The 13,115-nt window shown below is 44.8% G+C and overlaps 1 protein-coding gene across 2 annotated transcripts in view; it reads left to right on the top strand.

Moving 5' to 3' along the window:
* Nucleotides 1–13,115, top strand: part of ncf1 (neutrophil cytosolic factor 1) — a 72,301-nt gene that overhangs the window by 56,653 nt on the left and 2,533 nt on the right. For both annotated transcript variants that reach the window (XM_043718848.2, XM_043718853.2), the window contains 2 exons: nucleotides 6,193–6,300; nucleotides 12,586–12,767. In XM_043718848.2, coding sequence (XP_043574783.2) covers nucleotides 6,193–6,300; nucleotides 12,586–12,767 — 290 coding nt within the window. The remainder of the gene's footprint in view (nucleotides 1–6,192; nucleotides 6,301–12,585; nucleotides 12,768–13,115) is intronic.

Below are 13,115 nucleotides of genomic sequence, written 5' to 3'. Positions count from 1 at the left end.
CTCTGACTTATTAGTTTTACTTCCAAAGTGGATAACCTCACATTTCCCAACATTGTACTCCATTTGCCAGATCTTTGCCCACTCACTTAACCTCACTAAATGTCTCTGCAGTCTTTCCACATCCTCTGCACAGTTTGCATTTCCACTCAATTTAATGTCATCTGCAAACTTGTATATATTACACTTGGTTTGTGGGCCCAACACTGACCCCTGCAGTACCCTGTTCGCCACTGATCTCCAACCAGAGAAACACCCATTTATTTCAATTCTCTGCTTTCTATTGGTTAACCAATCCTCTATCCATGCGAGTATATTCCCCACAACTCCATGCATTCTTATCTTATGGATGAATCTTTTATGAGGCACCTTATCGAATGTCTTCTGGAAATCCAAATGTACAACATCAACCTGTTCCCCTCCATCCACCGCGCTCATTACATCCTCAAAGGATCTCAAGTTTGTCAAACACGCCCTTCCCTTCCTGAATCCACGCTGTGACTGTCTGATGGATCCTTTCAGCCAGATAGAGTCATAAAGCCATAGAGATGTACAGCATGGAAACACACCCTTTGGTCCAACCTGTCCATGCCGATCAGATATCCCAACCCAATCTAGTCCCACCTGCCAGCACCCGGCACATATCCCTCCAAATCCTTTCTATTCATATACCCATCCATATGCCTCTTAAATGTTGCAATTGTACCAGCCTCTACCACTTCCTCTGGCAGCTCATTCCATACACGTACCAACCTCTGCGTGAAAAAGTTGCCCTTTAGGTCTCTTTTATATCTTTCCCCTCTCACCCTAAACCTATGCCCTCTAGTTATGGACTCCCCAGTCCCAGGGAAAAGACTTTGTCTATTTATCCTATCCATGCCCCTCATAATTTTATAAACCTCTATAAGGTCACCCCTCAGCCTTCGACACTCCAGGGAAAACAGGCCCAGCCTGTTCAGCATCTCCCTGTAGCTCAGATCCTCCAACCCTGACAACATCCTTGTAAATCTTTTCTGAACCCTTTCAAGTTTCACAACATCTTTCCGATAGGAAGGACACCAGAATTGCACACAATATTCCAACAGTGGTCTAACCAATGTCCTGTACAGCCGCAACATGATCTCCCAACTCCTGTACTCAATACTCTTACCAATAAAGGAAAGCATACCAAACACCTTCTTCGCTATCCTATCTACCTGCGACTCCACTTTCAAGGAGCTATGAACCTGCACTCCAAGGTCTCTTTGTTCAGCAACCATCCCTAGGACCTTACCATTAAGTGTATAAGTCCTGCTAAGATTTGCTTTCCCAAAATGCAGCACCTCACATTTATCTGAATTAAACTCCATCTGCCACTTCTCAGCCCATTGGCCCATTTGGTCCAGATCCTGTTGTAATCTGAGGTAACCCTCTTCGCTGTCCACTACACCCCCAATTTTGGTGTCATCTGCAAACTTACTAACTGTACCCCTTATGCTCGCATCCAAATCATTTATGTAAATGACAAAAAGTAAAGGACCCAGCACCGATCCTTGTGGCACTCTTCTGGTCACAGGCCTCCAATCTGAAAAACAACTCTCCTCCACCACCCTCTGTCTTCTACCCTTGAGCCAGTTCTGTATCCAAATGGCTAGTTCTCCCTGTATTCCGTGAGATCTAACCTTGCTAATCAGTCTCCCATGGGGAACCTTGTCGAACGCCTTACTGAAGTCCATATAGATCACATCTACTACTTTGCCCTCATCAGTCTTCTTTGTTACTACTTCAAAAAACTCAATCAAGTTGTGAGACATGATTTCCCACGCACAAAGCCATGTTGACTATCCCGAATCAGTCGTTGCCTTTCCAAATACATGTACATCCTGTCCCTCAGGATTCCCTCCAACTGTTTGCCCACCACCAAGGTCAGGCTCACCAGTCTATGGTTCCCTGGCTTGTCTTTACCACCCTTCTTAAACAGTGGCACCATGTTTGCCAACCTCCAGTCTTCCGGCACCTCACCTGTGACTATCGATGATGCATGTATCTCAGCAAGAGGCCCAGCAATCACTTCTCCAGCTTCCCACAGTGTTCTCGGATTCACCTGATCAGGTCCTGGTGATTTATCCACCTTTAACCGTTTCAAGACATCCAGCATTTAATCTGGTCATTTTGCAAGATGTCTCCATGTATTTCCCTGCAGTCTATATCTTCCATATCCTCTTCCACAGTAAATACTGAAGCAAAATATTCATTTAGTATCTCCCCCATTTTCTGTGGCTCCACACAAAGGCCACCTTGCTGATCCCTTTGAGGGGCCTTATTCTGAAGAAGAGCTTATGCCCAAAATGTCGATTCTCCTGCTCCTCGGATGCTGCCTGGCCTGCTGAGCTTTTCCAGCACCACACTTTTCAGCTCTGGTCTCCAGCATCTGCAGTCCTCACTTTCTCCTAGTGGGCCTTATTCTATCCCTAGTTACCCTTTTTCCCTTAATATATTTGTAAAAACCAATTCTCCTTAATTGTATTTTCCAAAGCTATTTCATGTCCCCGTTTTGCCCTCCTGATTTCCCTCTTAAGTATACTCCTACTTTCTTTATACACTTCTAAGGATTCAATCAATCTATCCTGTCTATACCTGACATATACTTCCTTTTTTTTCTTAACCAAACCCTCAATTTCTTTAGTCATCCATCATTCTCTATACCTACCAGCCTTCCCTTTCACCCTGACAGGAATATACTTTCTCTGGATTCTTGCTATCTCATTTCTGAAGGCTTCCCATTTTCCAGCCGTCCCTTTACCTCCGAACATCTGCTTCCAATCAGCTTTTGAAAGTTCTTGCCTAATACCGTCAAAATTGGCCTTTCTCCAGTTTAGAACTTCAACTTTTAGATCTGGTCTATCCTTTTCCATCACTATTTTAAAACGTCTCACTATTTCTTCTGTAATGATAGCCTCCAGTGTTTTCCCAACCAAAGGTGTTAAGCTAACTGGCCTATAGTTACTGCCTTTTGCCGAAACCCTTTTGCATATTGATTGACCAAATCAAATTGGTAGAGACAGTGTTGAAGAGGAGTTCATAGAACTCATCCATGATAACTTTCTTGATCAGCATGTTACTGAACCTACAAGGAAGTGTGCAATCTTAGTTCTGGTCCTGTATAATGAGACAGATAAAATTAACGATCCCGTAGTTAAGGATCCTCTTGGAAAGAGTGATCACAGTCTGATCGAATTTCAGATGAAATAGCATCATCTAAAACCAGGGAGTTATGCTTAAACAAGGGAAACTATAAAGTGATGAGGAAGGAGTTGGCTAAATTAGACTGGGAACACATGTTATATAGTGGAACAGTGGTCCTCAGTTTAAGATACACTGAGAAAGTTTCCTCTGTGCTATATTGTGGCTCAGAGTTTTACTGTTGTGACAGAAAGCTTGAAATCACAAATGACCCCGATCCACATCAGTGCCCCCCAACCTCCCCCCCCCGCCTCCATATGCGTGACCTTCACATTGGGAAGGAGTGAAGGGGTGAGCTAGGATCATGTATGACCCCTCAACCTCAGAGAAAGTGGAACGTGACCACAGAGGCAGGCGAGTGCTGAGATGCTTCAGTTCTCTGGGCCTGCATTCCAGACCTTCTTGTCCTCTCACCCCCTCACCACTCCCACACCCATTCACCATGGCATGGCATCTCCATGCCTCCATATCTCTTGCATGCAACACCTCGCCTGCTCCCATCCCCACCCCCGTATCCTCCCTGGGCACTCCCCCAGTGTACACTGTTGGATCAATGAGCCATCTAGAAACAAAGACAAGTCTTAAAGACATTCTTGGGTGGCATGGTGGTTAGCATTGCTAGTACCAGGGAATTGGGTTCAATTCCAGCCTTGGGTGACTGTCTGTGTAGAGTTTGCACATTCTCCACATGTCTGAATGAGTTTCTCCCGGTCTTCTAGTTTCCTCCCACAGTTCAAGAATGTACAGGTTAGGTGGGAAGTGCAGGGTTACGGGGATAGGGTGGGGAGAGCTAGTTCTCGATGGGGTGCTCATCACAGGGCCATTTTGGAGTAGATGGGCCAAATGATCTGCTTCCAAACTGTAGGGATTCTATGATTTGTAAAAACCACTACTTTTACAACCTGATCCAACCAGTCAAACAGCTGGCTCAGTATCATGACAGAAGCTATGTAGGGAGTCATCTAGGGCTTTGAGGGTGATCAGCAATGGCTGACAAACCCAGCAAAGCCCCGCTCTACATCTCATTCCATTTTTTATGCTTATCCCACTGGACAGCATTTGCCAATTGTCAGGGATTAATGTCTGTTCAACATCTTGTTAATTCCATAAGTCCCCTCATTTATATTCAGTGTACCATCTTACCAAACTTGACCAAACAAGCTCAACATCAGGAAATCTGGAATATAATGTGGGAAAATATGAAGTTGTTTATATTTGGAAGGGAGAACAAAAGAACAGAGTATTTTTAAATAGGGAAAAACTACAAAAAGATGTAACTCAGAGAGATTTGGGGATATGAGTCACTCCAGTCTTATCAGACCATAGATCTGCTCTTTCTTTAGGGAGAGATGACTGGTGGTGATTTAACCTGATGGTCCCATACCTCAGGCAAAGGGAGCATCCTTCATGGTAACTTCAGCTAATTTTGGGAATCTCACTGCTTCACAAACCAACTGAGTTGAACCAACACCCTACTCTGGGAAATAGACCTTGTCTATTTACCCTGTCCATGCCCATCATGATTTTGTACAACTCTATAAGGTCACCCATCAACCTCTGATGCTTCACCTTGTATTTATCTAAATTAAATTCTATCTGCCCCTCCTCAGAGCATTGGCCCATCTGATTAAGGTCTCATTGTGCTCTGAGATAATTTTCTTCACTGTCCACTACAACACCTGTTTTGGTGTTAACTGCAAACTTGCTAACCATTTCTCCTGTATTCACATCTAAATCATTTCATAAATGATGAAAAGCAGTGGACTCAGCATTGAAGCTTGTAGCACACTGGTCACAGGCCTCTAGTCTGAAAAACAACCCTCTATCATCATCCTCTGTCTCCTTCTTCCAAGCCAATTTTGTATCCAATTGGCTAGCTCTTCCTGTATTCCATATGATCTAACCTTGCGAACTACGTGGAACATTGTGGAACACCTTGCTGAAGTCCATGTAGAGATTGAGAGGGACCAGGTTGCAACTTAGGGGTCCTCGTTTGTCCTCTTAATGACCTTGCCATGTTATGCCACGCTAAGCCATTCCTGTTAGCGTGTTGCAGCTTTGGCCAGTGCCAAAGGCTGTCATCACTTCTGTTCAAAGAGGATCCCCATTGCAGACACACAGACAGGCTGTTTGTCAGTTTGGGATGTCTTGATTGTGGAGGTGAGAGGTTGGGCCACCTTGCTGCCTGGCACACACCAAGATGCCAAACTCTCCTTGTGTGTGACAGAGCTTAAGGTGCGACAAGCCAGACAGGAGGTGACCGACATCCAGCTCCAGTTGATGAGAGCTGAGTGCAGGCCATGTTGCAATGTTAAACCGTCAATGGTCATGATGCCAACATTTGGTTCCCAACGTGGGGGTGAACTGTAGCCTGTGATTGTTTTGTTTGTTGGTTGTTTTCGCTGGCAGTAAATGAAAGCTCATATTTGGAATTGGCTGATTGCTTGCCTGTGGGTGATGTTCCTCTACTAGGCAATGACAAGATTCAGCTCTTCAGAGAGCATTGGGAACAGAGCAGCAATAACTTAGAGAGAGTGTGTCAACTAGATGTAGGAAAGGGCAGGTAAACAGTCCAACTTGTGCTTAATCAGTGAATAGGGTTGTATCTGTGAGGAGGTGTGTTGGCTCTGTGCCTTCAGCTTTGTGGCTGTTGTACCTGACGTTACGGTGAGGGACAACACTTGTCTAGCTCCATTGGCTGCAACGAGGTTTGGGACATTCACACACACACACACACACACGCACGCACACTCACACGCACGCACGCACGCACGCACACACCTATAAGACACACATCCCCCACACTCATTGTCTGATTCACTGAGTATTTTGCAATCAATTCCCTGGCTAAAGGGGAATTTTCTCCTCACTTTTTGCAAAGAGTTTGTTGTGTCAAGTAAGTAACTGGCATCTATCAGACCCAAAAGATTTTGTATTGCTTACAAGACATGACTCCATCTTTCATTGAAACAGGAAGGGTGACGTTACAGGGTATTATCCCTCCATGTATCTCCAGAAGGCAGGCACAGCTCCAAAGTCTGGATTCGCCACAAACAAAAAGAGCCTCCCTCCACCACGAAGGTAAGACCGCATCTAATGGTCAAACTGTGTTGATGCACGTGGTAACCAGGCAGGAAGGATTGCATGCCCTTTCTAGAACTCGTCCTGCTCTCATTAAACTGCATTCATTGCAGCTTCCCCAGCAACTGATGTTCTGACTCACAGGTGGGTAATGGCGGGATGCAGAAATAATAAGATCTTTCTAGAACTTTGGCAATTGCTAGGTTCTGAAGACGAGTCCTATTGGATTCAAAACGTTAACTATGTTTCTCTCCCAACAGATGTTGCCAGACCTGCTGAATTTCTTTAGTGTTTCTTCCTGTGTCTATTTTAGGGACTTGCCATCCTTGTGCAATGTTGGTGAATTAGCCCCATCTTTGAACAAATTTGCACATCGGAGTGATTTTTCCTTACATTTATGAATGGGGCAATGGTGGTAATTGTGTCTGCTTGTAACAGTGGTGGATGCTGGTCTTGACAAAGGAAAATTATTCACTTTAACCACTCTGAGATACTTCAAGTGTCACAAACATTTACTGGGTCCAACAGGTTGATCATTATTCTGACCAAGTTTTGTGCTTCTGTGCCAACTCCAATTCCACCCTCGGGGGACTGTCTGTGTGGAGTTTGCACGCTCTCCCCGTGTCTGCATGGGTTTCTGCCAGGTGCTCTGGTTTCGTCCCACAAGCTAAAGGTGTAAAAGTTAGGTTGATTGGCCATGCTAAATTACCTATAATGTTCAGGGATGTGTAGGGTAGGTGCATTAGCCATGGGAAATACAGGGTTACAGGGATAGGGTGGGAGGATGGGTCTGGGTGGGATGCTGTACAGAGGGTCAGTGTTGACTCATTGGGCTGAATGGCCTGCTTCCACACTGTAAGGATTCTATGGAATTCTATGAATACAAATTTATCCCCAAGCCCCTGAATAAAAGTTAGTGTTACGAATTTCATGTCTGCCTTCGATATTCACATGGGTTCAGTGGTATTGATCACTTCGTAAATGGTCACATTGGCTCATACGGCACCATGTCTGGTTAAACTGAGCGTCGCTGACACATTTCAACGCTCCCCCTGAATTAGCGATATCTCCAACAATGCTCTGCAAGTTGACTGGGAAAAGATTAGGCCGGATGCAGTTCTTTTCTTCAGAGAGGAACAGACTGAGGAGGTGACCTGCGAGAGGCCTTTAAGATCCCAAAAATCTGTGACAGATTAGACAGATAGAAGCTGTTTCAAGTTGCAAGGGAAACCAGGACTGAGGCTCATAAAGAAAGATCCAGCTGAGAATTTAGGAAAAGCTTCTTTACTGAGACAGTGTTTAGAATATGGAATCATGATATGGAGTAATTGAGGAAATTAATACAGGTGTATTTAAGCAGAAAGTGGATACATGATACAGTGGCATCACGATTGTGTTAGTGGATGAATAATCCAGAGATAAATAATCAGTGTAGTCAAATCTCACTATGGTTCTTGAGGGACAATGGGACACTTCAGTTTACACTCATATCCTGAGTATTTGTTACTGCCCTTCTAACTTCTCCCCTTGTTTACATTGCTGCTTCTCCCTCTCAACATGCACTATCCTCCTTGACCTATGCTGTATTTGAATTTCCACCGTGTGTCATGAGGAGAAAGTGAGGACTGCAGATGTTGGAGATCAGAGCTGAAAATGTGTTGCTGGAAAAGCGCAGCAGGTCAGGCAGCATCCAAGGAGCCAGGAGAATCGACGTTTCAGGCATGAGCCGAAATGTCGATTCTCCTGTTCCTTGGATGCTGCCTGACCTGCTGCGCTTTTCCAGCAACACATTTTCAGCTCATGAGGAGAAAGCCTATCTCGAGGAATTTGTAAGATTAGTTTAGATTTTAGATTATTGCAGATACGAGCTTCATCACTGCCTTTAAAATACTGAAGTTATCAAATCATAGAACAATGAGAGCACAGAAGGAAGCCATTCAGCCCATTGTGCCCATAATGGCCTCCTGAAGGACCATCTTAAACAATTCCAGTCTTCTGCGTTTTCCTAATAATCCTGCAAACTCTCACTTTTCTTCTTCTTCTCCAGTTGCCTTTGGCAAGTGTCGGTTGAATCGGTTTTGTTTCCACTTCTCAGGCAGCACAGTTTGGATCTGAACCACTCAACAACAACTTACATTTACATAGCAGCATTAATGTCATAAACTATCCCATAGTGCTTCACAGCAGATTTATAACACCAAATATGGCATCCACGTAAGGCAAAATTAAGTATTTGGTCAGACAGTTTGATTTTAAAAATGTCGTAAAGGATGAAAATGTGGTCAAGGGATAGAGAAGACCTAGGAAACTGAAGACATGGCCACCAGGAATGGAGCAGTTAAAATCAAGAATGGTCAGGGGGCCAGAATTAGATGAGCATAGATATCTCAGGGTTAGGGTTGTGAATCTGGAGGAGATTACAGAGACAGGAGGGGCAGAGCCAGGAGAGATTTGGAAACAAAGGCCAGTATTTTAAAATTAAGCCACGGTTTCATTTTGATTAGATTAAATTACTTAGTGTGGAAACAGGCCCTTCAGCCCAATAAGTCCACACCAACCTTCCAAAGAGCAACCCGCCCAGACCCATTCCCCTACACCTAACACTATGGGCAACTTAGCATGGCCAATTCACCTGACCTGCACATCTTTGGACTGTGGGAGGAAATCGGAGCACCTGGAGGAAACCCACGCAGACACTGGGAGAATGTGCAAACTCCACACAGTTGCCTGAGGTGGGAATTGAACTCGGGTCTCTGGCACTGTGAGGCAGCAGTGCTAACCACTGTGCCACCATGCCACCCTGTTTGTATTCCTGATTCTTGATCCTTCTGTCAATGCAGTTTCTTTCCTTCCAATCAGTCTAACACCTTTATGATTTTGAAGACCTTAATCATGTCACTTCTCTAGTCTCACCCTTCTCACCTGAAAGGAGAACAGCTTCTCCAACTCTCCCATCACTCTGGAGAAATTCTGATCAGATCAATCCATACCCCCCCTTTAAGGACTTCTTAAAATGTGCTGTCCAGAATTGGGCAGAGTCCTCCAGCAGAAATTGAAACAGAGTTTTGTACAAAATGTCTTCCCCACTTTTGTACTCTGTGCCTCTGTTTACAAAATTCAGGGATCTTGGGCTCAGTGGTTAGCACTGCAGCCTCTCCCTATAGCTCAAATCCTCCAGCGCTGGCGACATCCTTATAAATCTTTTCTGAACCCTTTCAAAGTTCACAACATCTTTCCGGTAGGAAGAAGACCAGAATTGCACGCAATATTCCAGCAGTGGTCTAACCAATGTCCTGTACAGCCGCAACATGACCTCCCAACTCCTGTACTCCATATTCTGACCAATAAAGGAAAGCATACCAAACACCACCTTCACTATCCTATCTACCTGCGACTCCACTTTCAAGGAGCTATGAACCTGCACTCCAAGGTCTCTTTGTCCAGCAACACTCCCTAGGACCTTACCATTAAGTGTATAAGTCCTGCTAAGATTTGCTTTCCCAAAATGCAGCACCTTGCATTTATCTGAATTAAATTCCTCAGCCCATTGGCCCATCTGATCAAGATCTCACTGTAATCTGAGGTAACCCTCTTCGCTGTCCACTACACCTCCAATTTTGGTGTCATCTGCAAACTTACTAACTGTACCTCTTAAGCTCGCATCCAAATCATTTATGTAAACGACAAAAAGTAGAGGACCCAGCACCGATCCATGTGGCACAACACTGGTCACAGGCCTCCAGTCTGAAAAACAACCCTCCACCACCATCCTTCTACCTTTGAACCAGTTCTGTATCCAAATGGCTAGTTCTCCCCGTATTCCGTGAGATCTAACCTTGCTAATCAGTCTCCCATGGGAAACCTTGTCGACGCCTTACTAAAGTCCACATAGATCACATCTACTGCTCTGCCCTCATCAATCCTCTTTGTTACTTCTTCAAAAAGCTCAATCAAGTTTGTGAGACATGATTTCCCACGCACAAAGCCATGTTGATTATCCCTAATCAGTCCTTGCCTTTCCAAATATATGTACATCCTGTCCCTCAGGATTCCCTCCAACAACTTGCCCACTACTGACATCAGGCTCACTGGCCTATAGTTCCCTTACCACCTTTCTTAAATAGTGGTCCCACGGCCGACAACCTCCAGTCTTCCAGCACCTCACCTGTGACTATCGATGATACAAATATCTCAGCAAGAGGTCCAGCAATCACTTCCCTAGCTTCCCACAGAGTTCTAGGGTACACCTGATCAGGTCCCAGGGATTTATCCACTTTTATGCGTTTCAATATTTCTTTCTCTGTAACATGGACATTTTGCAAGATGTCTCCATCTATTGCTCTACAGTCTATATCTTCCGTGTCCTTTTCCACAGTAAACACTGATGCAAAATACTCATTTAGAATCTCCCCCATCTCCTGTGGCTCCACACAAAGGCCGCCTTGCTGATCTTTGAGGGGCCCTGTTCTTTCTCTAGTTACCCTTCTGTTCTTAATGTATTTGTAAACACCCTTTGGATTCTCCTTAATTCTATTTGCCAAAGCTATCTCATGTCCCCTTTTTGCCCTCCTGATTTCCCTCTGAAGTATACTCCTACTGCCTTTATACTCTTCTAAGGATTCACTCGATCTATCCTGTCTATACCTGACAGATGCTTCCTTCTTTTTCTTAACCAAACCCAAAATTTCTTTAGTCATCCTGTATTCTGTGTACCTACAGCCTTTCCTTTCACCCTAACAGGAATATACTGTCTCTGCACTCTCGTTATCTCATTTCTGAAGGCTTCCATTTTCCAGCCGTCCCGTTACCTGCGAACATCTGCCTCCAATCAGCTTTCGAAAGTGGATTCCAGGAGGACGAGTACAACGTTCTCACAGCGACTTCTCATCTCGACACTGCTGCTTGGAAGGGCTGTGCAAGCAGATTAATTCCCTCCCATAAAAGAACAATTAAGAAGTAAAACTGAGCAAGCCTGCTGGGGAAGTGTGGGTGGGAGCACATTAACTGGATTAAATGAAAAGCAGAAAGCTGCAGATGCTGGAGATGCAGAATAAAAACAGGAAGTGCTGGAGTAACTCTGTAAGTCTAGCAGCATCTGTGGAGAGAGATAGAGAATCAGAATGAACATTTCAGACCGTACAATCCCTACAGTGTAGAAACAGGCCATTTGTCCCAAGACGTCCACACCAACCCTCCAAAGAGTATCCCACCCAGACACATTCCCCTACCCGATTACTCTACTTTAATGTACCTGGCCTACACATCCCTGAACACTACAGGCAATTTAGCATGGCCAGTTCACCTGACCTGCACAACTTAGGACTGTGGGAGGAAACCCACGCAGGCACTGGGAGAATGTGCAAACTCCACACGGACAGTCACCCGAGGCTAGAATCGAACCCCCGACTCCCTGGCGCTGTGAGGCAGCAGTGCTAACCACCGAGCCACCTTGCCGCTCAACTGAGCCACCGTGCTGCCATCTTTGATCTTACATTAGAACTGGGAAAAGTTAGAGCTGCCATAGCTTTTCAGCAAGGCGTGAGTAGGACAAGGATAAAGGAAGCTCTGATATAGAGAGATTAAATGCCAGGAGAGAGAGTCCTCCGGGTCAAAAAGAATGGGAATGGAGCAAGGAAAGAAATGAAGTACAAGCCTCGAGCTCTGAGCCAAAAAAACCACAAAGCATGCAAATGAGTGGGCAGAATTCATCATGTGAACCCAGCATTGTGGCTAGGAAGTTATTAAACAATTTCAGACTGCAGTTTGCGACCTACCTTTTGCTGGGGTGTCTGTCTGAACTTGTCTTTGCTCAGCCTGGAATCGCTTACTCGATGACTCACATCTACTGGAGCGCAGGTTCAATCAAACTGAACACTGCAACCCTGCCTTTGACAGACATTGGAAGCAGAAGAATTCCCTCCTGAAATTGGAAGGACAGGGACTGGGATGGTCACCCCACCAAGAGCATCATGTGGGGAAGAGTAAGATTTCCAAGATGCAGATGAAGACATCTCATCCTTGATAGCAGATGAATCCCAGTCCGTTCTCACTCTAAAAAGGGAGCTGACAGAAAGGACTCACTCTTAGCTACCATCTTCTTTCAGGAGGGAAAAGTTAGTGAGAGTAAATGGAAACATAATATGGCCAATGAGGTCCATTTGTATTGGCGGAAATGTAAGTAATTAGAGCAAAATTAGACTGCATTTTTACCAAACTGAAGGTAATAAGTAGCAGAAATGCAAACAAAGTGCTCTAAATACAGTAATTCTCACACCATGTTTGCAGAACGACTATACGGAATGCACAGAGCATCCATAAAACAGAACGGAAGCAGATCAGCCAGGATGTGTACAGGCGCAATAGTAAACGCTATCTCCAACAGAAGAACAGGAATCAACCAGTCAGCAATAAGAACGTGTGGAAACAGAACCATGACCCAAGGAAGCCAGAGAAATCACAGGACCCAGGTAAACACAACCCCATGCTTAGCTCCTGTCATCCCGGTTGATTTGTTAGTGCTTACACAGCTCTCAACATGAGATGCCGTAATCTGTTTGAGTAAGACAAGAAACCAGGAGACTACCTCATTAGGCCAAGCTCTGACCAGCCAAGAAAACTTCCTTTGGGAATCCGATTGGTTTTAAACTGTTTCAAGACAATGGGTCACAGCAGGACAATGCTGTCAGGATAAGAGAATACAATATGCCCTCACACCTCTGTGCATGGCTAGTGTTCAGTGTTACTAAAAACAGCTGATCTTGAAGATCAGGCTCTGATCTTGAAATGGTTGCTTTGCTTCTTGCAAATTGATGACA

The sequence above is a fragment of the Chiloscyllium plagiosum genome, unplaced genomic scaffold (genome assembly GCF_037043375.1).
Source record: "Chiloscyllium plagiosum isolate Xiang-an unplaced genomic scaffold, Cpla_swu_hap1 HiC_scaffold_31, whole genome shotgun sequence".
In the NCBI taxonomy this organism is placed as follows: Eukaryota; Metazoa; Chordata; class Chondrichthyes; order Orectolobiformes; family Hemiscylliidae; genus Chiloscyllium; species Chiloscyllium plagiosum.
Note: the sequence above shows the minus strand (reverse complement) of the source record. Positions and strands in the feature narration are given on the sequence as shown.